The 26212-nt window shown below is 47.6% G+C and overlaps 1 protein-coding gene across 4 annotated transcripts in view; it reads left to right on the top strand.

Moving 5' to 3' along the window:
- Window positions 1-26212, top strand: part of ABHD2 (abhydrolase domain containing 2) — a 108228-nt gene that overhangs the window by 40917 nt on the left and 41099 nt on the right. For all 4 annotated transcript variants that reach the window (XM_029952053.1, XM_029952054.1, XM_029952052.1 and 1 more), the window contains one exon: window positions 24986-25161. In XM_029952053.1, the coding sequence (XP_029807913.1) occupies window positions 24986-25161 (176 nt within the window). The remainder of the gene's footprint in view (window positions 1-24985; window positions 25162-26212) is intronic.

The raw sequence follows: 26212 nt of genomic DNA on the forward strand, positions 1-26212 counted from the left end.
AGCCGTGTCTGCTAATTAAGGACAGTGTCTTCCAGAAGGTGGGCGAGCGTGATCCTCGTTTCCGTGCAGCGCTGTGGAGCTAAGAGCTGACCGTGGTCTGCATTTCGCCCTCACCTGAGGCCCAAGTGCCGGACTCCAGTCCCCCTCAGCGGCCTTGAGAATGACTTCCCTACAGGTGGAGTCTGTTGAGGGCGCTGGGCTCTAGATCACAACCTGTAAGGTGGCATAGTATGTACTCAAGGAGGGACTTGGCCTGCCTTTCCTTTTTTTTTTTTTTTTTTTTGAAAGACAGAGAGAGACGGCGTGAGCAGGGGAGGGGCAGAGAGAGAGGAAGACACAGAATCTGAAGCAGGCTCCAGGCTCCAGGCTCCAGGCTCTGAGCTAGCTGTCAGTACAGAGCCCGACGGCGGGGCTCAAACCCACAAACCGTGAGATCATGACCTGAGCTGAAGCCGGAGGCTCAACCGACTGAGCCACCCAGGCTCCCCTTGGCCTGTGTTTCTAAGGGAAACTCACTGCTCTGTGGAAGTCTAAGAAGCGAAGCTTTCACGGCTGCAGAAATCTATAATCCTGGACGAATCGATGTCCCGCGTGCTTGGGTGAGAGGCCGTCCCCAGTGCCACCCCAGGTGACCGTCTGCCAGGCACACTGCCCGCTCCCCGGGGCTGGTCATCTGCCTGCAGTGGCTGCCTGCGGTGTCCTCAGGAGCCCGGCAATGAGTCAGCCCTCGAGGCAGCCCTTGAGCCCCCGCTCTCTGCCTCCGCCCGTTTCTGATCATGGAGCGAGGCCTCCAGGTGAGCCTGGGCGATGGGCGTGTGGCATCAAGCCAGACTGCTGAGCTCATGAGGCAGCCAGGGAAAGAGACCACCCTCCAGCACATTCGGGAAACCGTCGTGCCCGGAGGTCAGTGGTTGGTCCAGAAGCATCTGTGGCCTCCTGGGAAGACAGAGAGCCACGAGGAGCAGCAGGTCACGTCACTTGTTTTTCCATCTTTCTGCTGCCCACTGATGCCACTGCCACACTAGCCTGACATTTCTGTGGCTCGTAACCCCAGATTCTCCTGTGAGGACCCCCCGAACTGGTGTTTCCAGCTGGATCACAGAAGCTTGACCATGAAGTCCTTACTAATAGAAAGTGAGAAACCATGCATGTTTTAAAAAAATTTTTTTAATGTTTGTTTATTTTTGAGAGAGAGTGTGAGTCGGAGTGGGGCGGTGGGGCAATGACACAGAATCGGAAGCCCACTCCAGGCTCTGAGCTGTCAGCACAGAGCCCGACGTGGGGCTCGAACCCACGAACCGTGAGATCAGGACCCGAGCCAAAGTTGGAGACTCCACTGACTGAGCCACCCAGGCGCCCCTGTTTTGGTTTTGGTTTTGGTTTTGGTTTTGGTTTTTAATTTGAAATCCACCAAGTGTAACAGTTAGGACTTTTCCTTCCTTGGCATTTCAGTGAAGAAAGATTCCTCTCGGTGAATAAATAGACATGTATTTTTTTAAGTTCATCGGTTAATATTCAGTAACCTGCTCTTCCTGTCTTTCGCCGTGTGTACCTCACACTCACCTCCCCTCGTACACACAGAATCCGTTCTCTCATATTTCCACCTTCCCAACGCTCCCTCCAGGCCGCCTCGCCTCCTGGCTCTTCGGGCATTCTCCAGCCCTTGCCCTCCGCCGGCCCTGTGGCCCCCACCTGACGACAGAGAGGAAAGCGGGATCTTTCCCTGTGTGTCTCTCTCTTCAGGCCAACTCTATTCTGCGCTACTGTCTTAAATGAATTCTCTATGGCTGCCCCATTGCACACATTTGGTGCTCACTCACTAGCATTTTGTGGACAGTTTTGGTAGGAACCCGTGTGATGAAGGGTCCGAACGAGCAGTTCAGTTCTGTGTTAATGGCGTTCAGGGAACGCGAGGGCTGGCTTGCATGTTGAGGTTTTGTGTGGCCCTGTAAGGTGAGTCCCTTTGGACGAGTGGGGCCATATGAGAGAAGGTAGAGGGGTCCGTGTGAGCGAGAGCCGGCGGGATCCGTCATTTCAGCGAGCGCTTGTGAGAGAAAAGCGACTTCACTTCCAAGCCAACACTTCTCCTCTACCCACTTCTGTTCCCTTGTCCTGCCAGCCTTCTGCCCAGCCAGTGTGGGCCACAAGGTGACAGAGGCTTTACCTATTTGGCACACCACCTTGTTGTGGCTGGTTTGCCCTGACCCCACAGCTACTCTGCCCCCCTGCCCCCAGATCCGTGGGTCTTCATTTGGCTGGACTTGGACTGTCTCGCTTGCGATTCCTAACGATCTTTTTGGTGTTCTTTGTGTGCCCTTTGGACTGCCACTCTCTCTGCCCTCTGCTTACTGTGCCCTTTGTTTTGTTTGCTTATGTGCTTTGGCCCCATCGCTGGCTGGGTCTCCACAGCTGTTTCCTGGCCAGCTCCTTGCCAAGTCCCTCCGTCATGATGAGATGTGACACAGAACTGTCTGATTACAGCAGAAAGCCCCGGGTGTTTGGGGGAGAAAGAGGTCAGGTCACATGGGGTTTCAGATTCCCAGAAAGGAGGAGTTTAGACTTGATCCCATGAGCACTTGTGGGTTAGGAAAGAATGGAATCGATAGGTGTGGTGGAAATGGAATGTCCTCGGGTGTTGGCAGAAAGGACTGAATCACAGATGATGTGAAGGGAACTGAGCAGCTCAGAGAATAGAGTCATGGGGCAGAAATAGGGAAGTCACAGGAGGCTGCCTTCTCGGGGCAGGCTGTGTGGTTTTGGACACCATGGGGTGTGCGGGGGACAGGTGGCAGTGTGGCAGTGGAGCTGGGTGTGAGCTGAAGGCCAGACATGCGGGTTCCAGATGAGTTGCTGGCCGAGGAGAGGAAGGCTGAGAGCAGAGGGAGACTGGGGGCTGGGGGCTGCGGTGGGTGAGGGTGGGAGCAAAAGCCGGTGAATGAGCCAGAGATGGGGCAGCGAGAAAGGTTCGGAGGAGATCCAGGAGCCTTGAGTGCCATAGAAGCCAGAGAAGGAAGGCATCAAAGGAGAAGGTGGCAGAAAGCACAGAAAGTCAGGGGACGCCTGAGTAGCTCAGTTGATTAAATGTCCGACTTCGGCTCGGGTCACAATCTCACGGTTCACAAGTTTGAGCCCCGCATCGGGCTCTGTGCTGACAGCTCGGAGCCTGAACCTGCTTTGGATTCTGTGTCTCCCCCTCTCTCTGCCCCTCCCCTGCCCATGCCCGCACGCGCTCTCTTTCTCTCTCTCATTCAAAAATAAACATTTAAAGAAAGAGACAAGAAGTCAGCTGAGAGCAACCCAAAAAAAGCATGGAAACGAAGACTGAGGAAGGAAGAGGAAAGACGGAGAGCTGGACGAGAAGCCAGGTTGGATGAAGACTGCACCCAGATTGAGAAGGGGAGTGCAGAGGTGGAGAGGGAGAAGTCAGCCGCCTGCCCTGCTCTGCCCCCTCCCAGCTGGGCAACCCCACCCTGCTGAGCCTCCTCGCTTGTAAATGGGGATCATAGTACTTTACAGGCTTGGTCCGAGGATGAGGAGAGACGGCACGTGAAATGATCTACAGAACGCCTAGCATGCGGAAGGCTGGAGTAACAAAGCTGCTATGATCAGAGCTGTTTTTACATTAATACTAGCGTCAGCCAGATCCGGGGCAAAAATGGCAGAGGGCATAACGCACGAGTTCATACGGGTATACGCGAACATCGTGGACATCAAGGGGACTGCGTGGGTGCGGGGGTGCCCAGGAGATTCTCGCAAGAGGAGATACCAGTGGTAAACACCAGGTGAGGTTCAGCCTTGGTAACAATGAAACTTCTGAAAATGAAGTATTATTTGATGCCCAGAGGAAAATCTGCCAGTATTATCAATACTATGATATTATCAATATGAAACTCAGTTGGACACAGTATTAGTCAAGAGAGGCTAGGGTCTATCATTAATCTTCGTGTCTTTTTTTCGTTTGTTTTTGTTTCATTTATTTTTGAGACAGAGTGCAGAGGGCAGAGTGCAAGCAGGGGAGGGGTAAATATTTTTTTTTTAATACTTTAAAAAAGAGGGAGGCCGAGGCACCAGGCCATCAAGTCTAATACCTGGGAGCCCCCACCATGACCAGTTTCCCCGAGGAGCTGGGAGGCTTCCCCTCTGGGGAAACTGGCCAGCCCAAGAGAAAAGTCCCAGGGACACTAATATTTGGGGGCCCTCTACAGAGAGGCTGGAGCCCAAAGATTGACAGGTCTGCCCATGTGGTCAGATGGCTATGCATTCGCTTTTCAGCGCCTCCCCCTACAGCAGAAGCAGACACCCAGGAGTTGATGGACAGGGGAGTAGAAGCCTTGACCATGAAAGACAGATCTAGCGCAAGCAGAAGAAAGGAGGCGGAGGAAATACAGTGAAATGAGCCAAAGTTAAGAAAACCCATAATGAGCATACTTGGAGAGAGGCAAAGGTATATATCCATGTGGCAAGAAGAGACTCTAATATTGGAACATTCCGAGAACAGGAAGTGCTTTTGGAGCACAAATGAAGAAGACTGATAGAGGGAGTCAAAGATAAAATTGAGGCTTGCTTCCAGAAAGAAGAAGAAGTAGACAAAAGGTGGAAAGTGGAAGAGAAATTAGAGGAACAGTCTTAAGAAACTTAATATCCAAATAATAGTTGTTCCAGAAAGAGACTAGAGAAAGTGGAGAGGAAGAAGTTACCAGAGAAATCTCTCCCAGCTGTCCCATAAGCATAGGGCCTGAAACTCCAGACTGAAAGAGCTTCCGAAATCCCAGCCCAGAGAAGGAAAAAGACCCGGTGGAGACTCTTAGTGACATTTTGGAACATTGGCCACAAAGCAAGATCTCAGGACTTGGGTTTCTAACTTAGAATTCTGTACCAGCCAAACTCAACCTAGTGCGAGGGTAAAATAAAGGCATTTTCACATATGGAGGGTTGCTCTCAGAAAAGGTGTTTTTGGGGCGCCCGGGTGGCTCAGTCAGTTAAGCCTCCAACTTCGGCTCAGGTCATGATCTCTCGGTTCTTGAGTTCAAGCCCCACATCGGGCTCTGTGCTGAAGGCTCAGAGCCTGGGGCCCACTTCGGATTTTGTGTCTCCCTCTCTCTCTGCCCTTCCCCTGCTTATACGAGCTAACACTCTCTCTCAAAAATAAATATAAAAAAGAAGGTGTTTTTCTCTTTTCCAAATCACTTTTTCTCAAGAAGCTAATGGAGGCTGGCCTCTACCAAAGGAAGGAAGCCAAGGAAGGGCGGCCATGAGGCTCAGGATGCAGGAGAGAGATGAGGGGTCCTCGCAGGATGGAGGGAGGGCTCCCCCGAACGGTGTCTCCAGGAGAACGTGAACACAGTGATTGCCTGATGTCTCTGTGCAGAGACCTAGAACCCCTCAGAGTTTGGAAATAAGTTGGCAGTCGATGCGCTAAGCTAGTGAGGAAATGAGAGTGATGACCCGGGGAAAATAAGACCTCTCCTTTACAAAAAGATCTGTGACTGAGTTGTGACTAATACTTACATAATCATATGAACCCTGAAAATTAAGTAACTAAGTGTTGCTGTAACAAGGTTGAAAGAATGGAGGGGGAGACGGTGTGTTTTCGGGGCGTGTATTAGAGCTGACAGTCTCCACAACAGGAAAGTAGGCTACCTAGAAACTGGCGCAGAAGAGCTGACAGGGCATGCATGGCCTCCAGAAATATGGGGTGACGGGGACCCTAAGAGACTTGAAAATCGTGGTCTCTCAGAAGCAGGAATTGGGGTGGAGAAGGGTGAGGAGGCATCTTGTTGGAATATGGACACATATGTTGACTGAAATGAAAAGAAATTTAGAAAGGGAGAAGTGAAGTACGGGAAGGTATTTCATGGTGGTGGACGCTGGGCACAGACCTGCCCGCACTGGAGGCAGGGGAGAGATCGTGACAGTCAGGTCGGGCACGTGCTGGGGTTCAAGGGCAGGGTCTACTGCTCACCGGATCTTTGGACACTTGGTTTGCTGGTCTGTACACAAGAGTGTTTCCCAACAGTAAGGGTTGAAGTAAGGGGCAAATGAGATTACAAAATGCACCCTTGGAAGGTGCCACATAAATGTTTGCTCCCTAAATTGTAGCTAATAAACAGGATAGAATTTTGTGCAGTCATCTAGAACTTCGTATAATAACTATGGGTATGGAAAAAGAAAAGCAGTGGATGAAATTATATTTATATTATTATTATTATTATAACAAGGTAAATACTCTATATTCAAATAAATACAGATAAAAAGGAATCAAAAATGAAAATAGTTTTGTAAGGATACCGGTGAATTTTAAACGTTTTATCTCTTCTAGCTGTTTCAACTTGAGACGAAATAAGATCAGGATTCTCAACATCCATTTCATCCTTCATAGCTTTGAAAGCCAGGTTAGTTTATTGCCAGTAATGAGTATAAGCATTGACACCAACTGCTTGCTGCCTTTCACATTTGTCTTTCACATGTAAAGAGAGAGAGAGGCTTTGCTTTAGCAGAACTTTCTAGAACGTGCTTATCTGTATGGTTTTGCGGTGCTCTGTCTTGTTGTATGGACAAGAACCAGGGTTTGGTGCCTGGGCTGTGGTGACTCTTCACGAGGTTGGAGCTGCTCTCTGAGGACCCATTTTTCTGCATTCTCATGAAGGAGAGGGCAGCCATTTTGGCAGGGTGACACCACAGCCATCAACAGTGGCTTCTGTCAGCTTTTTGGAACCGCGTTCCTCCCACTGAAAGCTCCGGGGCAGCTGCATCATTTCCTTCCTCTTACTTTCAGCTCAGGGCTCACCTTGCTCAAGAAGCAGGGGCTGTTTCCCAGAATCCTCTCCACCAGCAGCGTCTGTGACCTTGCTCTCTCCTCCAGTGTCGTCCTTGCCCTCATTAGGCTGCGCCTACATTTATCCCAGTGCATTTATCATTGATACTCATTCCTAGTTTCTTGATTTTTTCATTTAAAACCCGCACTTAGACACACACACACGCTCACACGTTGCTTTTCCTTCTACCGCACGGAGTGGCATACCGTCCACTCTGTGTACCTTGCTCTTTGTGAAATATCACCGAGAGATTTTGCCACATGAGCATAGGAAGCACCTCGCCATGCACGTCACGGAGGCGTGGCGTCGCATCGGAGACGCCTCTGTTTCGTCCTCCTGCTGTTGGGGGTTTCGTCTGTTTCTAATCTACTTTCACAACGCTGGAACAGGTACTTTTGCACTCCAGCCTGCGTAGGAGAAACTGGAAATGGAGTCGCTGGGCCAGAGGGGGGTGTACTTGGAGAACGTTGTGGGCTAGTGCCTTCAGGCCGGTCCCCACCAGCCCCGAGTGGGAGGGTCTCTTTCCCCCATACTTTGCCAGCAGAAAGGGGTCTCCTACTTTTTTATATTTGCCAATCTGGTAGGTAAAAAGTATTTTCCTAGTGTGATTTTTATTTGTATTTCCCCTTATGAAAGAGGCCGTGCATCCTTTTTACATTTAGGATCAATTTTTCTTAACTTCTCTATTAGCTGCCTATTGGTCACCGCTTCCCATTTTTCTGACAGTCCGTCTTCCTAATCAGCTCGGAGAGCCCTTGGTGCACGGAGGATATGAGCCCTTTGTCATATGAGTTGTAAATATTTATTCTCAGATTGTCATTTGTCTTTTGACTTTGCCCATGGTGGCATTTGCCATGCCAAGTGTTTTAAAACCCGTTTGCATAGTTAAAGCTTTTGACTGTTTCTTTTGGCTTCTGGGATTTCCGTGTTTCTTAGAAAAGTCTTCATTGTATGACAATTTTTTTTTTTAGTTCCACATTTTTTTCTAGCATGTGTATGGTGCCATTTTCTATTTTGAAGTAAACTCTCTGTGGAATTTCTCCTGGCACAAAGCATGGCCCCAACTTAGTTTCTTGGTCCATGCATGACTACCCTCTACCCAACACCGTTTATTGAACAGCCCATCTTTACCCTGTTTACTGAAATGTCACCTTTTTCTCCTACTAAATTTCTCAGATGTTTTTAGGCATATTTCCAGTGTCTTCCATTCTGTTGGTAATCCTGAAGCTATACAATTAGCGGATTTGTAGTTTTTGACTATTTTTTACTGTAGGCAGTGGGGGTGGTGCTAATTCCCCCTCCCTTACTCTTCTTTTTCGTTATTTCCTTGGTGATCATAGCTGGTTCCGTTTTCCATATGAACTTTAGAATGCTTATTTGATTTCAAATACAAAAAAAAAAATTTTTTTTACTGTGAATCTGTTAAATTCATAGAAAATTGAGGGAGAATTAGCATGTTTATAGTGCTGTGTTTTCCTATGCAAGTTTTTTTGTCCCATTCTCTGCAGCCCTGAAGAACGTTATAAAATTTTCTTCTTAATCTTCTCATGGTCATGAACTCCCTGGGAAAGGGAACAAAATTTTGAATATGAGTTAGTAGTAATGACATACGTAGTTACTGACAGAAGCATATTTTTGTTACATATTTTAAAACCCATCTTTTTTCTTTTTCTTTTTTTGCAATTTTTATTTTTGTTTTTTTATTTTAATTTTTATTTTTATAGTTTATTGTCAAGTTAGCTGACATATAGCGTATACGGTGTGCCCTTGGCTTCCAGAGTAGATCGCCATGATTCATCACTTCCATACCACACCCAGTGCTCATCCCAACAAGTGCCCTCCTCAGTGCCCATCCCCCATTTTCCCCGCTCCCCCTGCCCCCCCAATCCCTCTCCATCCTGTTTGTTTTCTGTATTTAAATGTCTCTGATGGTTTGCCTCCCTCTCTGTAACTTTTTTTTTCCCTTCCTCCATGGTCTTCTGTTAAGTTTCTCAACTTCCACATGGGTGTGAAAACATATGATGTCTATTTTTCTCTGACTGACTTACTTCACTTAGTATAATCTTCAGTTCCATCCATGCTGTTGCAGACGGCAACATTTCATTCTTCTTCATTGCCAAGTAGTTATCCTTTAGATCTACGTCTATATCCATATACATCTTTGTCCATTCATCAGTTGATGGACATTTGGGCTCTTTCCATAATTTGGCTATTGATAGTGCTGCTGTGATTCAGCCCTCCTGTCTCCTTTGGGTAAATTCCTAGTAGTGCTATTGCTGGGTTGTAGGGTAATTCCATCTTTAATTTTTTGAGGAACCTCCGCACTGTTTTCCAGAGCAGCTGCACCAGTTTGCATTCCCACCAACAGTGCAAGAGAGTTTTTCTCCACATCCTCGCCAACATCTGTTGTTTCCTGAGTTGTTAATTTTAGCCACTCTGACCAGTGTGAGGTGGTAGGTATCTCAGTGTGGTTTTGATTTGTATTTTCCTGATGATGAGCAATGTTGAACATCTTTTCATGTGTCAGTTAGCCATTTGAATATCTTCTTTGGAAAAGTGTCTATTCATGTCTTCTGCCCATGTCTTCATTGGATTATTTGTTTTTAGGGTGTTGAGTTTTTTATAGATTTTGGACACTAACCCTTTATCCAATATATCATTTGCAAATATCTTCTCGCATTCCTCCAGTTGCCTTTTAGTTTTGTTGGTTGTTTCCTTTGCTGGGCGGAAGCTTTTTATCTTGATGAGGTCCCAATACTTCAATTTTGCTCTATATTCCTTGCCTTCAGAGACGTGACAAGTAGGAAGTTGCTACAGCCGAAGTCAAAGAGGTTGTTTTCTCTTCTAGGGTTTTGATGGTTTCCTGTCTCACATTTAAGTCTTCCATCCATTTCGAGGTTATTTCTGTGTGTGGTGTAAGAAAGTGGTCCAGGTTCATTCTTCCACATGTTGCTGTCCAGTTCTCCCAGCACCATTTGCTAATGAGATTGTCTTTTTTTCATTAGAGATTCTTTCCCACTTTGTTAAAGATTAGTTGACCGTACATTTGTGGGTCCAGTTCTGGGTTCCCTATTCTATTCCATTGGTCTATCTGTCTGTTTTTGTGCCAATACCATACTGTCTTGATGACGACAGCTTTGTAGTAGGGCTAAAGTCTGGGACTGTGATGCCTCCAGCTTTGGTTTTCTTTTTCAGGATTGCTTTGGCTATTCGGGGACTTTTGTGGTTCCATACAAATTTTAGGATTGTTTGTTCTAGCTCTGAGAAGAATGCTGGTGCAATTTTGATTGGGATTGCATCGAATGTGCAGATTCTTTTTTTAACGTTGTGGCTTGCCATTTTGTGAATTGTTTTCCGCATAACAAGGAAAAGTAAGCTATGAGCTTGATGTTGCCATGTCAGTATTTTAATTCTTAGAAGTCATCTCTTGATTAAAGCATTCCTGAAGAGCATTCCAGGTAGATAATCAGGACCTTCACACAGTCAGGTAGTACAGGTTTCCCCCATTGGGAACAGTAGCAAATACAATGTGACCGTTCAGCTCCTTCTTCCCTCCTGCCCAGGCCTGGCAGATGTTGAGGTGGCCTTGGGCTGAGAAGTGGACAAAAGGCAATCCTGGATCAGGTGAAGAGCAGACGGCTGACATCTGTGTGGGTGACAGGGGAGGGGAGGTGGGGGAGGGTGGGTGTGGGTGACAGGGGAAGGGTGGTAGGTGACAGGGGAGGAGAGGCAGGGGAGTGATGGGTGCGGGTGACAGGGGAAGGGTGGTAGGTGACAGGGGAGGGGAGGCGGGGGAGACAGGGACAAAACAGGTATTCAGCGTGCTGGGCGTCGGCACACATTCTGTTTGGTCGGCACCTGCAGGTTTTCCAAATCCACAGTTTAGCAACAGGAAGGGTGAGGCCAGGGAGGAGTGGGCTCGGGGTAAAGCACGGACGGACCCAGTGAGTCTGCAGTGCAGTCTCCTACCTCGGTGACTAATATTTGACAGGCTCTTGGCAGGACAGCCTCCTTCATGGGTGACATTTGTTGGGTGGAACCCTGCAGCCTCGTGATAAGCCACAAGCCCAGGTCCAGATATACAGGAAAAAGGGTTTTACTTTCTTCTATGTAGGGAGGGGTGTGGCCACCCCCAAAAGCTGCTCAGGAGCAGAATGATAATGGGATCAGATACGTTCAACACGTGAATACAATCCTGAGGGCTTCTAACTGGTTTTCTTTGAACCTGAAAATTGAGTTTATTTTTCCTTGAAGCAAAAGAGCATGGTTTGTTTTTAAGCAGTTTTACTGTGACTCCTCTGCCCCTTCTAACATTCACGGCTTGTAGTTGGCACAGGATATAGGATGGGACACAGATGTGCCACCTTGGCCCGTTGGCCTCTGTCCCGTTTCAAAACCAGTTACAGGAACAGAATTTGATTTCACTCGTTTCCTCGGGCCACTTTTGGTCATTCAGCCAGAAAGAGAACATATCTTTGCATTGGAGCTTTCCTGTGCATAAACCTGCAGTTCAGGAATAGAACCATCTAGCAACGACAGTGACCATGTAATGTGTGACAGCTGTCTTTGCCTCCAGTGGGGGGAAATGCTGTGCGCAAAGCAGATTTCTGATGAGCCTATTAATGGGTGTTTGGGAAGCTGAATCTGCCACTTGCCACTTTGAGATGAGAGTCCTGAAGCCCATGACGATGTCCTTTCCCTGACTCCCCCGAGGGATGCTGCGACGTGAGCAGGGTCTGCTCCACGGCTGGAGAAGGCCGAGCCCCAGGGGGACGGGCTCCCATCAGCCGGGCTGAACAAGGGGAGAGAGGCTGCAGAGGGAATCACGGGGGGCCGCAGTAGGAAAGTTCTGGCAGGTCAGGATCCAGGGTAAATACCTGTATATGTTCCCCTGACCTCCAAAGGGCCCTACCCCTTCTCTGCTTCCTCACCTCCCCCATGTGCACATGGGCCCACCCACACACGCGCACATGCGCACACACGCGTGCACGCACACGAAGGCCTGGAGCTCCGTTTTCCGACTTCTGGAGCTGCCACAAAGCTTGGCTCCCTGCACGCACCCCCTCCGGCCCCCCCACCACTGACGCCCACCCTAATTAATTTATTCTCCCTCATTAACATAGGATAAAAATGCTTCCCCGCATCAGACACCTCTCGCCTTTCCACAGCACCTCCATCCTCTCTCCTGGGCCTCATTACTTTCGGGGAGATACTCACTATGATTTTATTAACATTCTGGCCTCGTCTTAGAAATAATCAAGTGTGAATTCAAATTAGCCACCCTCCAGATGCATCTCCTGCCCCAAAAACCTTCACTGACTGTAAGAAGTCGGCTACAGTTGCGAAACCCATATAAAATCAAAGAAATGGTTTTTTTTGTTTAATGTACGTGAAGGAAACCGAAGTGAAATTCTAAGAAATTCAATTCTCAGTCGAGAGAAACATGATTTAATGTAACATTCGGACAGATGATCAGACAGGAGAAAAACAGGCACAAAGACGTGTGATTGTAACCTGGGCTGAGGGAGTCGATGTGTCCTGACTGGGCCACAGTGAGGAGAGCTCTGCACTGAAGCCGGACACTTGTCCTCTGGTCCTGACGCTTCCCTCCTCTGTAAGACAGAGACGATACCATCGCCCAGAGCTGCTGTACAGACTAAATGAGAGACAGGATGGGTCCAGTCCCTGTCACAGAGGTTGGATGCCCAGCTCTCTGTGGACCTCATTCCCCGCCCCCCATCTTAACTCACATTGCCGGGACAGGACGCCATAAAATTGGTGGCTTACACAACAGGTACTTATTTTTCACTGTTGTCGGAGGCCAGAAAGTCCATGATAAGGTGTCTGCAGATTCGGCTCCTGGGGAGGGCTGTCTTCCTGGCTCGTAGATGGCCGCCTTCCCGCTGGGGCCTCATGTGGTGCAGCAGGAAGGTTCCGGTCTCTCCCCCTCTTCTTTTTTTATTTTTCTATTTAAAAAAAAAATTTTTTTGAGAGATAGAGAACGTAGCAGGGGAGATTCAGAGAGAGAGGGAGGCACAGAATCTGAAGCAGGTTCCAGGCTCTGAGCTAGCTGTCAGCACAGAGCCCGACGCGGGGCTCGAACCCACGAACTGTGAGATCATGACCTGACCTGAAGCCGGACGCTTAACCGACTGAGCCACCCAGGTGCCCCTCTCCCCCTCTTCTTACCAGGACGCCAGTCTCCCCGTGGGGCTCTACCCCTATGACCTCATCCAAACGCAATCCATCACCTCCCCAAGGTCCCACCTCCACACACCAGCACATTGGAGGACAGGGCTTCAACATGTGAATGCTGAAGGGACAAGTTCATTCAGTCCTTAACACTCCCCATCACACACTGGGTTAAACTGGTACTGCTCAGCCATGTCACTGAGCTTCCCCATAAGATCTCCTTCTGCCTGTCTGAGCCCAGTGCCCGCTCCCCTCCATGAGCAAGCACCCTGTCTTGCTCATCTCTGAATTTTATTGACTCAATATATAAGAACCAAAAGAAAATGTAAGCCGAGGCAGGCTGTCCAAGTGCAGGGCTTTGGTTTGGTCCCAGACGCCGGCTGCTTGCTCCCAGAGGCATCTCTGGTTCATGTTGTCACTCGCAAATCAAATTTCCTGGTCAGGGTAAAGGTCATCTTTGTGCTCACTGGAGAAATATTTTTCTTGGAATGGAAATGTTGTTTTTCTTTACCGGCGTGTGTGCTCGGAGCAGAGGGGAGGGCCTCACGAGGTGGGCATTCTGTGGAAACTGAGGAAACGTCCTGAGCCCATGTCTCCTAAATAGCCCAAGCACCTGACTTGCTTTCTGGCTGATGGTTGGCACAAAGCCAGCCAAGGACACTGGCAGCCACTTGAAATGAGGTTCCCAGGATGATGTAACTCCTTTGCGCTTTGCCCTGTCACTGAAGTGTCCCTTTGGTTTGGACTTGCAGAAGGAGAGGAAAACGTGAGGGGCAGAGTATAAAATGGCAGACCCGTGTCAATGGAGACGAAGTTGGGGCCTGTGGACTTGGGAGGCTTCCGGTCACGTGTCATGTTCACAAATGCTAACGTATCAAAGTCACAAACCCTTGAGAAGGTGGCCACTCATTTTGTCAGACGACCTTTTAAACCTCAACAGTAAGTTCTAGATGAATACCCACGGTGGCCCTGGAGGTCCCATGGAATCCTGCAGATAGATTTCAGTGTGTTGGGAGCTCCTTCTTCTGCCTAATACCTTTGAATTTCTGCAGGGTGTGAATTAAAAAGGAATTCCTTCCTACTTTTTAAAAAAAAATTTTAATGTTATTATTTATTATTGAAATAGAAATGGAGCATGAGTGGGGGAGGGGCAGAGAGAGAGAGGGAGACACAGAATCCGAAGCAGGCTCCAGGCTCTGAGCTAGCTGTCGGCACAGAGCCCCACACGGGGCTCGAACCCGCGAACCACGAGATCATGACCTGAGCCGAAGCCGGACGCTCAACTGACTGAGCCACCCAGGCGCCCCTCTAGTTAGTAGTTTCACCTTTGACCTTGAGGACCGAGCCGTGGGGGAGACGTGACCACACCACACTACAGCAGAGGAAGGGGTCGCTCTGAGTGGCTCGCCGTGACCATTGTTGTCTTGACCTTGCCAGCAGAGCCCTGGAATTTGGTCTGAACATTTGTCCTTTCTCCTGTATGTTGTCAGCTTCTGGCCTGGGGGGCCCTTTTTCACTGTTTCTCAATAAGCAGATTTATATCTGGAATAAATACCAGGCCTTGGTGTTGCAAAGCCCCTGGTTGGCAATAGCTTTAAAAATGGGCAACACCTTGGGATGCCTGGGTGGCTCAGCCGGTTAAGCATCCGACTTCAGCTCAGGTCATGATCTCACGGTTCATGGGTTCGAGCCCCATGTCAGGCTCTGTGCTAACAGCTCAAAGCCTGAGCTGCTTTGGATTCTGTGTCTCCCTCTCTCTCTGCCCCTCCCCTGCTCATGCTCTGTCTGTTTCTCTCTCTCAAAAATAAATAAACATTAAAAAAAATTTTAATGGCCAACACCAGAATATGCATATATCAATTTGATATATTTTTAAAGCTAGAGGCTGGCTATTGACTACTTAAGATATGTGAAGTCCCATTTACATTGGTTCTAGATAAGTCCAATATTTTTTTAATGTCTATTTTTGAGAGAGGAAGTGAGTGTGCGTGAGCAGGGGAGAGGCAGAGAGAGAGGGAGACAGAGGATCTGAAGCAGGGCTCGAACTCACAAACCATGAGATCGTGACCTGAGCCAAAATCAGACACTTAACTGACTGAGCCTCCCAGATGCCCAAGTCCAATATTTTTAAAGGATGACTAATGAAGTCCCAGGAGTCTGTAATGAAAACGTCTACGTGTCCTCTCAGGCCTATTTTATCATCCAGGCAATCACTGGACACTGTGGTCAGGGACCCAGGTGGAGTCTTAACTCTGCCCTTGATTAGCAAGTGACCATGACCAAGCCATTAACTGTCTGGCCTCTGGGTCTAACGACATTTGCCATTTCACAAAGTTTAACCAAAGGCAAATGAGATCGTGTACAAAAAGAACTGGGAAAACTGTGAAGTGTTATACGTCAATAAATGACAGTTGAATTTATCACGCTTCATGTTCAAAGGAGGTAATTATAGTGATGATGATAGAGCCACAATGACTTCCTCAAATACCCCGGACTTCCTTGCTCAGGGGCTCGGGGGAGCATCCTTAGCGTGCCTACAGTCCCTAAGGGAGGCCCAGGTTTCATGCCAAGTGATATTTCCTTTGTTTTTATTATTTATTTAAAAATTTTTTAATGTTTATTTATTTTGGGGAAGGAGAGAGAGAGACAGAGAATGAGCAGGGGAGGGTAAGAGAGAGATGGAGACACAGAATCCGAAGCAGACTCCAGGCTCTGAGCTCTCAGCACAGAGTCTGACACGGGGCTCAAACCCACCAACTGCAAGATCATGACCTGAGCCAAAGTCGGACGCTTACCCGCATCAGCCTCCCAGGCGCTGTTTCTTTGCTGCAGTAAGATCCCAGTGGCCTTGGCCTTGGCCTGGATCTCACTCCTGTAGACAGAGCATGGCAACTCTTCCCTTGTTCTCCATGAAGTCATGAGCCCTCTGATTTCCACCTGCTCAAGTAAAAGCAGAACGACTCAGCTGTGCTCCCTGGAGCTGCCCAGTCAGCAGCCTGCCCACCGCCCCTCCGCAGACCCTGAGCGCCCCCGCATTTGTGGGTGTTCTCCCCTATGGACTTCTGTATTACCTTCCATCTCTCCCGTCTCCTTTGTTGGTCCCGTGTATCTTGCCTTCCTTGGCCCAGAAAGGAGGAAACGCAGGAGTAGACTGTGAACTGGGTTCTAGCCACCTACACTCCCATCAGGAAGAAGTAGGAGGGGTTGAACCCAGGGACATTTAAAATACAAATATTTTCATCAAAGTTATGCCAACGTGAAATCACTTCAGAGTATTTTCTGAAACTAATTCTGCTGTTTGCTTCCATGAGGATTTTTTAGTGCAGGATAGTTCAATCTTATCTTCATCAGGTTTGTTTTCCATTTAAATTTTACTACGAAGCTTCAAATCAGGTGTCTTGTGTTTTTTGTGTTTTTGTCCATGTTGTGTATTACCGACTATGGCTTCTGCCGCAGCACGTTCTCGCATGGCTGCTATTTTCGCCAAGTCCAACTCTCTCGGTTAAATTTTGCAAGTCTAAATGCCTTTATAAAATCTGGATGGATTCTTTCATCAGTTTTCAGACAGTCCTATAGTATTCCACGTGCAGTTTTGACTGTTGCCAATTTTATTCGGATTCAATCCTTTCTACCAATAATAGGCATTGTAGGAATGAACGAGACTGATAGTATATATTTATTTCTCACCTAATTCATTTGAAAAAATTTGATAAATCTTAAATGTAGAGATGGAAGTAGAGACAGTGGAAAGAAATGGCCTGGAGTCAAAAGAGTAGGTTCAAGATCACTAAGATGCTATAAGAATTAAGAAAACAGTTAAAAACGAGTGTTGGTGACAATGTGGAAAAATTGGAACCACCATGTGTTTCTGGTGGGAAAGTAAAGTTGTGCAGCTACTATGGAAAGTAGTTTAGAGGTTCCACAAAAAGTTAAGTGTAAAATTACCATATGACCCAGAAATTCTACTCCTAGATATATACCCCAAAGAACTGAAAACTGGTATTCAAACAAAAACTTGTACACACATGTCCATAGCAGAACGGTTTGCAGTAGCCAAAAGGTGGAAACAACCTAATGTCTATCAGCTAACGAATGGATAAAGAAAATGTGGGAGGTGTGTGCATATGATGAAATATTATTCAGCCATAGAAAGGAATAAAGTACTGATTCATGCTACAACATGGATGAACCTCGAAAAAATCACAAGACAAGAGGTCACATATTCAGGGGCGCCTGGGTGGCTCAGTTGGTTAAGCGGCTGACTTTGGCTCAGGTCATGATCTCACGGTTCATGAGTTTGAGCCCCGCATCGGGCTCTGTGCTGACAGCTCAGAGGTTGGAGCCTGCTTCAGATTCTGTGTCTCCTCTCTCACTGCTCACGCTCTGTCTATCTCTCTCTCTCTCTCTCTCTCTCAAAAATAAACATTTTAAAAAAAAAGAAGGTCACATATTCAATCAAGACAAGAAGTCACATATTCAATGATTCCGTTTATATAAAATATCAAGAATACATAATTCCACAGAAACAAGAAGCAGATTAGTGGTTTCCAGGGGAGGGAGGAGAGAATGCGGAGTGACTGCATTACACACACAAAGTTTCCTTTGGAAGCGAAGAATGTTCATGACCATATAGAGGTGTGTGAGTGTACTAAATGCCAGGGAAGTGTACACTTTAAAGTGGTTCATTTCAGGGGCGCCTAGTGACTCGGTTGAGCATCTGACTCTTGACTTCAGCTCAGGTTATGATCTCACAGTCATGGGGTCGAGACCTATGTCCAGGGCTACATAAGATTCTCTCTCTTTCTCTCTCTCTCTCCCTCTCCCTCTCCCTCCCTCCCTCCCTCCTTCCCTCCCTCCTTTCCTCCCTCACTCTCATTTTGCCCCTCTTCTGCTCTTCCGCCCATGCTCTCTCTCAAATAAAATTTTAAAAGGTTAACTTCATGTTATATGAATTTTACCTTCCAAAAAAATATGTGGGGCAAATTGGCGAGTTGCAAAAAGTGTGCCACTTTAAGACCGGTAAGATTGACCAGGAGTCATAGAAACTCTCCTTGTCTAGACTTCTCCTTTGAAGAAAACAGCACACACTCTTATATGTGATAAACTTTGCTTTCAGGAAGATGGGTGTGTGATAAAAAAAAAATACCACTTGAGCAAGTGAGTTGCCTATTTCTGATCTCCACTGTGTTATGGGTGAAGCAGATGCTTCAAAGTAAATACATACATTGGAGAATTATGGGAAATGCTGAATTGGGACCAAGGCTGGGACCGAAGACAGAAAGAAAAGACTTTGGAAGAGCTAGGTGGGTACCCGATGGTTCAAAGAGGGCTGTGGGGTATCGAGGGCACTAAAGAAGCCTCTTGAAGCAAAGACAAGTCGAGCCCAAAACCTTGTTGGGAGCATTTGTTATTCTCTGGCTTCCCAGGACCCATTCCTCCCCTCCAAGGGCATTTTGGGGAAGTCCTTCTCTCCCATCATATGCAGATAATAAATCAAGGTACCTGGCCCCGCCCTCTAAAGTTCCCTTCTTCTGGACCCCCCACTTGTGGGGTGCCACTGTATAAGCAGCACATGCGTCCAGTAGCCCCACTTTTTCCTGGAAGCTGGTCCTCCAGCCTCTTGTCCTTTTGGTGAGCCCCCCCGCAGCATAGTCCCTTCGTAAGTTAGCTGGAGTTGGACTGTGTTCCTTTAACCAAAGCATCTTGTCCGAAACAAAAATAAAATTATAGCGAGGACGTAGCTGCTCGTGAGCATCTGGTTCCCTGGACGGGACCTGCCGGGAGGAGGGGTCAGGGCCCATTCTCAGACGTCATGTGTGTGCCAGGCCTCTGACGGTTTGCTAGAGAGCCGCTGGGAGAGTCCGAGGGCATGACAGCGAAGTCTGGGTTCATGGCTCTAAAGGAGTTTGATGTGCAACCAAGGCACCCACGTCCCAGTGGAGAGAATCGATTGGTCACCCACAGATTGAGGGCAAAGATAAGCATTAGTCAACTTCTTTCCGGCTCTTTTGTAAACAGCCCGGCAACCATCTGGCCTTGCTGATGTAAACTCCGTCTGTCCGAAGGCAGCCTGTGTTTGTCTGGAGGGACGTGGGGGAGGGAGATCCAGATTTCCCCTTGCGGCCTTTCCCATTGGTCAATAGGCAGGTGTTGCTTTTAGATTCAGAAGATAAGGACCGCCTGGCGTCGGCACTTTGTGATGGTCTAGCTTCTTTCCTAGCAACAAGCATCTATTGACCACGGGCGACGGCACTTTGGACAAACTACCGTACGTGTTAGTACAGAAGACGTAGCCTCTGCTTTCAGGGGGTTAGGCGTGAAACGTGCCCAGATGCTAACTCCAAGAATAGCTTTTTTAAAAATGTGGAAATTTAAAAAAAGGAGTAGAAATGTATGCAAATTCATGTACTAAAAACTGAACACTGGAACGTGAAGCCAGCTATCAGATTTTACTGTAGGACATAAATACGTGATTAATATAGAGATGCTGCGTGTTTTTTAATGGGACAAGTGAAAACTATAAAGATGTCAATTTTACCCAAGGTAATATGTGAGTTTGGTGTGTTTCCAATTAGAAATTGCAAATTTTTCATGGAACAAGCTAACCCTGTAATTCATCTGGAAAATAAAATGGCAAAAATCTGCCAAGAGGGGGGCCTGCCCTATGAATGCTCGAAATAGCCCTCAAAGCTGTGTTCATCAAGGCAGAGTCATATTGGCATATGAATAGACAAATAGATCAATGAATCAGAAAAGAAAATATAGAAAAAAATCTAAATATTTAATTGGGATCTTGGTCTATATTATAAAGATGACAGTTGAAATTGGTAAAAGGATGAACCGTTTGTGATATAAAGTCAATTTAACTAACTGTCAGGAAAAAAATGAATTCGTTCTTTACTTTGCATCATGTACAAAAATAAGCAGATTTAAGGATAATACTTCTTTTTTATTTTTTTAATGTTTATTCATTCTTGAGAGACAGCGCATGAGTGGGGGAGGGACAGAGAGAGAGAGGGAGAGACACAGAATCCGAAGCAGGCTCCAGGCTCACTGTCAGCACAGAGCCCGATGCGGGGCTTGAACCACAAACCGTGAGATCATGACCTGAGCCGAAGTCGTACAGTTAACCGACTGAGCCACCCAGGCGCCCTGCAGGGTAATACTTTTTTAAGTTTATTTATTTTGAGAGAGAGACAGAGTGGAGGAGGAGCAGAGGGAGAGAGAGAGAGAATCCCAGACAGGCTTCACACTGTCCACGCAGAGCCCCATTCTGGTCTCAAACCCATGAACCATAAGATCATGACCTGACCCAAAGTTGGACTCTCAACTGACTGAACCACACAGGTGCACTAAGTTTGTTTATCTATTTCAAGAGAGAGAGCACACAAGCGCAAGCAAACATGGGAGGGGCAGAGAGTGAGCAAGAGAGAGAATCCCATGGGGCTTGATCCCACGAACCATGAGATCATGACCTGAGCCAAAACCAAGAGTTGGACGCTTAACCAGCTGAGCCACCCAGGCACCCCAGGAGTAATACATTTCTTAAAACTATAGGCATAATACAAGGAAATATTGGGTAATACATTTTAAATTGGGTGCTAGAATAGCTCTTTTTAAAACAAAATGCAGAACACAAAGGTTTTAATAGAAAAACCTAACTCAGGGCACCTGGCTGTCTCAGTCAGAGGAACCTGTGACTATTGATCTCAGGATTGTGAGTTCAAATCCTACATTGGACTTGAAGCTGAGTGTGGATACTTAAAAAAAATACTAACAACTACAAAATATGAAAGTTATATAAGATAAAAGATAAAACTGAAACATATTGTAAATTGGGAGAAAGCGTTTGCAACATAAAATAGAAAATGACGTGGTACCGGGGTGACAAGAACAGTGCCTATGAATGGATTGGAAAAAGATAAAAATATAGCAGAAAAATGGACAAAGGATACAGCTTACGTAAGAGAAATGTGAATGACTAATAAACATATGGATCAGGAAAATGCAAATTCAAATAAGAAACTCGTTTTCCGCAGATTGGATCAACCTTAAGAAACACAAGCTGAAGTTAAATACCCATTTTTTGCCCACCACGGTGGCCCAAATGTAAAAGATTGACAAGGCTAATTATTGATGAGGGTAGGGAAGACAGGCGCTTACTTAACGCGCACAACGGTTGGAAATGGAAATCGGTCCATCTGTTTTGGAAGACGGATCGGTGATGCTCTGAATTTTCAATGCATGTCACTCTCAGTGCTGCGTCTCATCTTCTAGACGGCCTCGGTGTTGCCTCTATCACTGGGCTCTGGAGTCCCGGCTTCTTTACAACATGGCACCGGGCTTCCAAGGAGGTGACAGCAGAAGTGCCAGGCTTCTCTTTGAAGGGCCAGACCCAGCCCTGCACAGCATCCCTTCTACCACGTTCCACCGGCCTAAACTAGTCCTAGGCCAGCCCAGAGTCATGGGGGGTGGGGGGCGCCCCCAATGGGAAGAATGGCTCAAGGGCATGGGGACAGGAGGGGTCACTGGCAGCTGTATGTTCAGATTAACTGTCACAAAGGTGGTTGGAATAAAGCAGTTTCCTCCACACACTTCAGTGGCATCTCTTAAGTGCTTGCTTCCGTGTTTATGTCCATTTCAAAATAGTCTGTTTCGGTCCATACTTCCTCTTTGACCTAAACCATGTACCTAGTTATACTCCTTGCGGTTTTTCGTTTTCTTCATTTTTTCATGTGATCTGTGGATGATTTCTGTAAACAAAGGAAAACACACAGCAAAACCTGGCTGTCCAAACGTTCGGTTCGTAAATCTGGTGTGTTATTGTGAAGTTAATTAAAAACAGCGTTTTACTAGTAGGTGGTATTGTGGTAGAATTAAAGATTGTGAAACATCCGGTGTGTACAACTGACCTCACACTGAAGCAAGAAAGTCCCAGGTGACCCTGAGGCAGTCACGTGTACATACACACGTATACACACACGCACACCTTCAGGATTTTCTCCCAACCCTGTCTGAGAATGCTGCCAGATGGCCTGGAAAGATCATGCTACAACCCAACTCCCATTATTATGGTGCATATTATTTTTAAGTACATCTGTGTCTTCTCAGATTTACTAAGTGGGTCTGTACTCTGTTCATTCAGCAGCCCTTCCGATTGCTTAGTGTGTGGAGAGCTCTGGGGATGGGCACAAAGATGACTAAGCCTGGCACCTGCAGGTGGTGGGGAGGAAGGTTCCAGAAAAGGACCCTGATATCAGTCGAGCCTCCTGGATGCCAGGACGGAGCTCTGCACAGGGTACTTCGCCAGGAGGTGCAGGGAAGGGGCAGCTCCCCCAGCGACCTGATTGGAAGCGAGTCTTGAAAAACACAGAGTCACTGGCATCTCCTGCCAATGGGTGTGGCAGGAGAAAAGGAGAGTAATTCCAGGCAGAAGGAACAGCTTGGCATTTGGGATAAAAATAGCTCGGCCTCCTTGGAGTGGAGACAGGCCAGTGGCTCAGGTTAGTTGGAACTTACGCCAAAAGGCACACACAGGCACAGCGGGCCTCCTGGACCAAGTTAGGACCCGTGCAGTGGACGGTGGTGGCCAGGTTTGCATATTTTGTCCTCCCTCCTCCACTGACAGGTGGATGCTAGACTAAGTGGGGACCAGAGTAGGGGCTGGAGGCTGCTGCAGAGAGGGGACGTGACCCTGAATCCAACACACAGCATCAGGATGACCACACATGTCATCATTAGGTGGCCCATCTGTGAATCACCAAGAGAAAATTTTATTTCTTTTTTCAAAAATTTTTAATGTTTATTTTTGAGACAGAGACAGAGCATGAGTAGGGGAGGGGGAGAGAGAGAGGGAGACAACAGAGATCGGAAGCAGGCCCCGGCTCTGAGCTGTCAGCACAGGGCCCGATACGGGGAACCGTGAGATCATGACCTGAGCCAAAGCAACAGAGCCACCCAGGTGCCCCAAGAGAAAATTTTATTTTATTCTTTTGTCATGTTCAGAGATTATACTGTATTCTAAACAAGATCAGAAGATAAGTTTGTGAAATTTAACCCATTCTTTTTCTGACCTGTTTAACCTCGCACAATTCTATTTTAAATTTATATCGTAATCTAAATTTTCTTTGAACTTCCTCCGGGAGCGACCAAGAACTTGGTTTCTTGTATCACTTCTCTCCCCCCTGTGCATAATTTATTGTTCAACTTGGTCGTCTGAAACCCTTTATAAATTTCATATCTAAATCTTGTGTGGTACTGAGTTGTCCATCTGACGTTATTTTTACGAGCTTGCTTTTCATTGCTGTCATAATCCACTCATCCTCTTATAAATGCCTCTGTCTGCTTTTCAAATGCCGGAGCCTCTGCACTGAGATTTGCAGAGCTGGTGGTGTCATGCTGGCAAACGGCTTCATGTCCTTAGGTCTTAAAATACTCTTTCCTCCCCACCCTCCCAGAGGAAGTTTACGTGGGAACCAACTGGCTCGTGTAAGGTGATAGCGTCACTTCTCTTAAATTTGTAATTCAAGGAGGGCTTTAGGATCAGCTGGTGCGGTAGAAAAGACAGGCCTGAATTGGGAAATAGTTTGAGCACCCTTCATAAGGTGCCCTGCACGGTGAGATCATACAGATATGACGGACGGATGGGATTACCATATTTTAGGTTCAGTGACTCTATACAACACAAATCCTGGCCCCGCCCCAGGCATGGGTCCTGAGCTGCGGAAGAGAAGAAAGCGGTGCCAGTTTCAGTAAATGGGATCACCCTTGCACTGTGGTTGTGAACTAGAATCGTTTCTCAGTTGTAACCAGGAGCACCTTGTTTTCCTGGTAATTAAGTAGTTTGTGATATTTGCGTTTACTCCTGTTGTTAGGATGGCGTCATGACTCGCTTAGGCTAACAAGCCTTCATTTAACCCAATATTTACTCTGCGCTGCCCTGCCCTTCCAGCCCATCTCCAGAGCACACGGTGCACCCACAGCACGCACACAAGACGCCTATAGGCTCTTAGGAGACCTTGCAGCCCTTCCCAGCGTAACAGGGAGCAGCAAGTTTGGTCAGTGGGGTGACCGCTGTCGCCATGGTCCATCTTATTAGGGGAAGGCAAAGAAGTGAACATTAGCGAGTGTGAGCAGTGTGCGTTGGCACATTGGCTCATTTGAGAATGAGGCTAAACCAGTCAAGTACATGTGTTCAAATGTATTACCTGCTCTCTTTTTAATCTGCATTATAGAAATAACCCACATTGAATTACTTAACTCTGTGCATTTGAAGTCCTGTCTATGGTAGCATGTCCTGGTGATTTCTAAAGCTAATGTGATGTAGGATGTATTAATAAATAAGCGAAACGGGTGCCTGGGTGGCTTAGTCAGTTGGGCGTCCAACTTCTGCTCAGGGCATGCTCTCACGTTAGTGGGTTCGAGCCCTGTGTCAGGCTCTGTGCTGACAGCTAGGTCAGAGCCTGGAGCCTGTCTTCAGATTCTGTGTCTCCTTCTCTCTCTCTGACCCTCCCCTGCTCACACTGTCTCTTTCTTTCTCAAAAATAAATAAAACATTAAAAAAATTAAAAAACGTAAATAAATGGACAAAGGAGGTAAATCATGGCAAGAGTGTAAGGTAAAGAAAATCTTAGGGCACCTGGGTGGCTCAGTCGGTTAAGCCTCCAACTTCAGCACAGGTCATAATCTCATGGTTTGTGAGTTCGAGCCCCGCGTCGGGCTCTGTGCTGACAGCTCAGAGCCTGGAGCCTGCTTCCGATTCCATGTCTCCCTCTCTGTCTGCCCCTCCCCCTCCCATGCTCTGTCTCAAAAATAAAACATTAAAGTTTTTAAAGAAAATCTCATATGTATGCATAGTATAGAGAATTTGTCAGGAAAAAAAAAACTTAAATAGGTTGAAAGACTTTTGCTTGAAAATTTTTCCACACATTGCTCAAGGACCGTGGGGACAATTGACCTCTCCTCTCCTTCTTTCTTAGATACATTCCACCGTTGATCTGGGGGAAAAGTGGACACATCCAAACAGCCTTGTATGGGAAGATGGGAAGGGTGAGGTCGCCACACCCCTATGGGCACCGCAAGTTCATCACCATGTCCGATGGAGCCACTTCGACCTTCGACCTCTTTGAGCCCTTGGCCGAGCACTGCGTTGGAGGTGAGCTCGTGTAGGTCTGTGATTGGGCGGTCACTGGGCAAAGGAGCACTGGTCAGTGAGGGAGCACAGTGTAGATCCCCAGGCCAACAAGGCACGTCACACCCGGGGCCGCTAGGAAGCCTGCTGCAGTCCGTCACTTAGGGCAGCCTCGGGGATTAGATCTGTCTCATGCTCACGAGTCCCGTCAGAAAGCACTGTTAAATGGTTTGTGGACCCTCTTGTGAGATACAGAAGCTGGGCATAAGGGGGCGAGGGAGAACGTGGAGCCCAGGCCCCCCAGGACCACGCCTCTGGTTTGGTGACAGCAATAAAAGCTAGACTCTTCTCAGTGCTTTAAATGTCCTGTCGGCTCACTTAACCCTTACAACAACGTGGGTACCTCGTTATCCTTACTTTACAGATGAGGAAACTGAGGCTCAGAGAGGCAGTGCAGGGTCGGTCTTAGTTGGATACTAGGGGGATAGCACAGCTCTCGGGTGCCCTCCGCTTAGGTTTCCATGGACAGAAAGCCACAGTGAGGTCCGTTTATGCAGGCGTCTGGGACACCCATCTGTCAGAAGCCACTCCATTGTCACTGCTGCCAGAATCTGGCCTTGCTCGGTCAGCCCACGGGCTACAGACCCCTCAGAAAGAGCTTCGGGTTAGCCTGCTGCCTTCCTTTGCTGCTCCCCCGGGAGAGAGCCGTCTTCTGAGTCCTGTGGTGCGCAAGGCACCCAGTGTGTTCTAGGAGCCCAGGAACTATTTGTGAGCAAATTCCAGTCAAGGTGTTTAAGCTCCCAGTTACTCACAGTGACCGGAACTGCTGACTAGCCAGTCCCTTTGTCTGGAATACCCGTCCCCAGACCTCTCTCCCCATGGCCGCCTCCTTCTTGTCATCCAGGCCTCTTCTCGGGTGTCCCCTCCTCGGGCGATGGCCCCCGGCTCCCCTCGCTGGTGTTTCCTTCCCGTGTAAATCCACCACACCTGCCTGCTGTAGTTGTTCATGGTGCCTGCCACGCTCTCAACTTCTTAGGACAGCTGCCTGCTCCCCGTCCGCTGGGATGTAGGAACC

This window comes from Suricata suricatta, chromosome 9, assembly GCF_006229205.1.
Source record: "Suricata suricatta isolate VVHF042 chromosome 9, meerkat_22Aug2017_6uvM2_HiC, whole genome shotgun sequence".
Lineage (NCBI taxonomy): Eukaryota > Metazoa > Chordata > Mammalia > Carnivora > Herpestidae > Suricata > Suricata suricatta.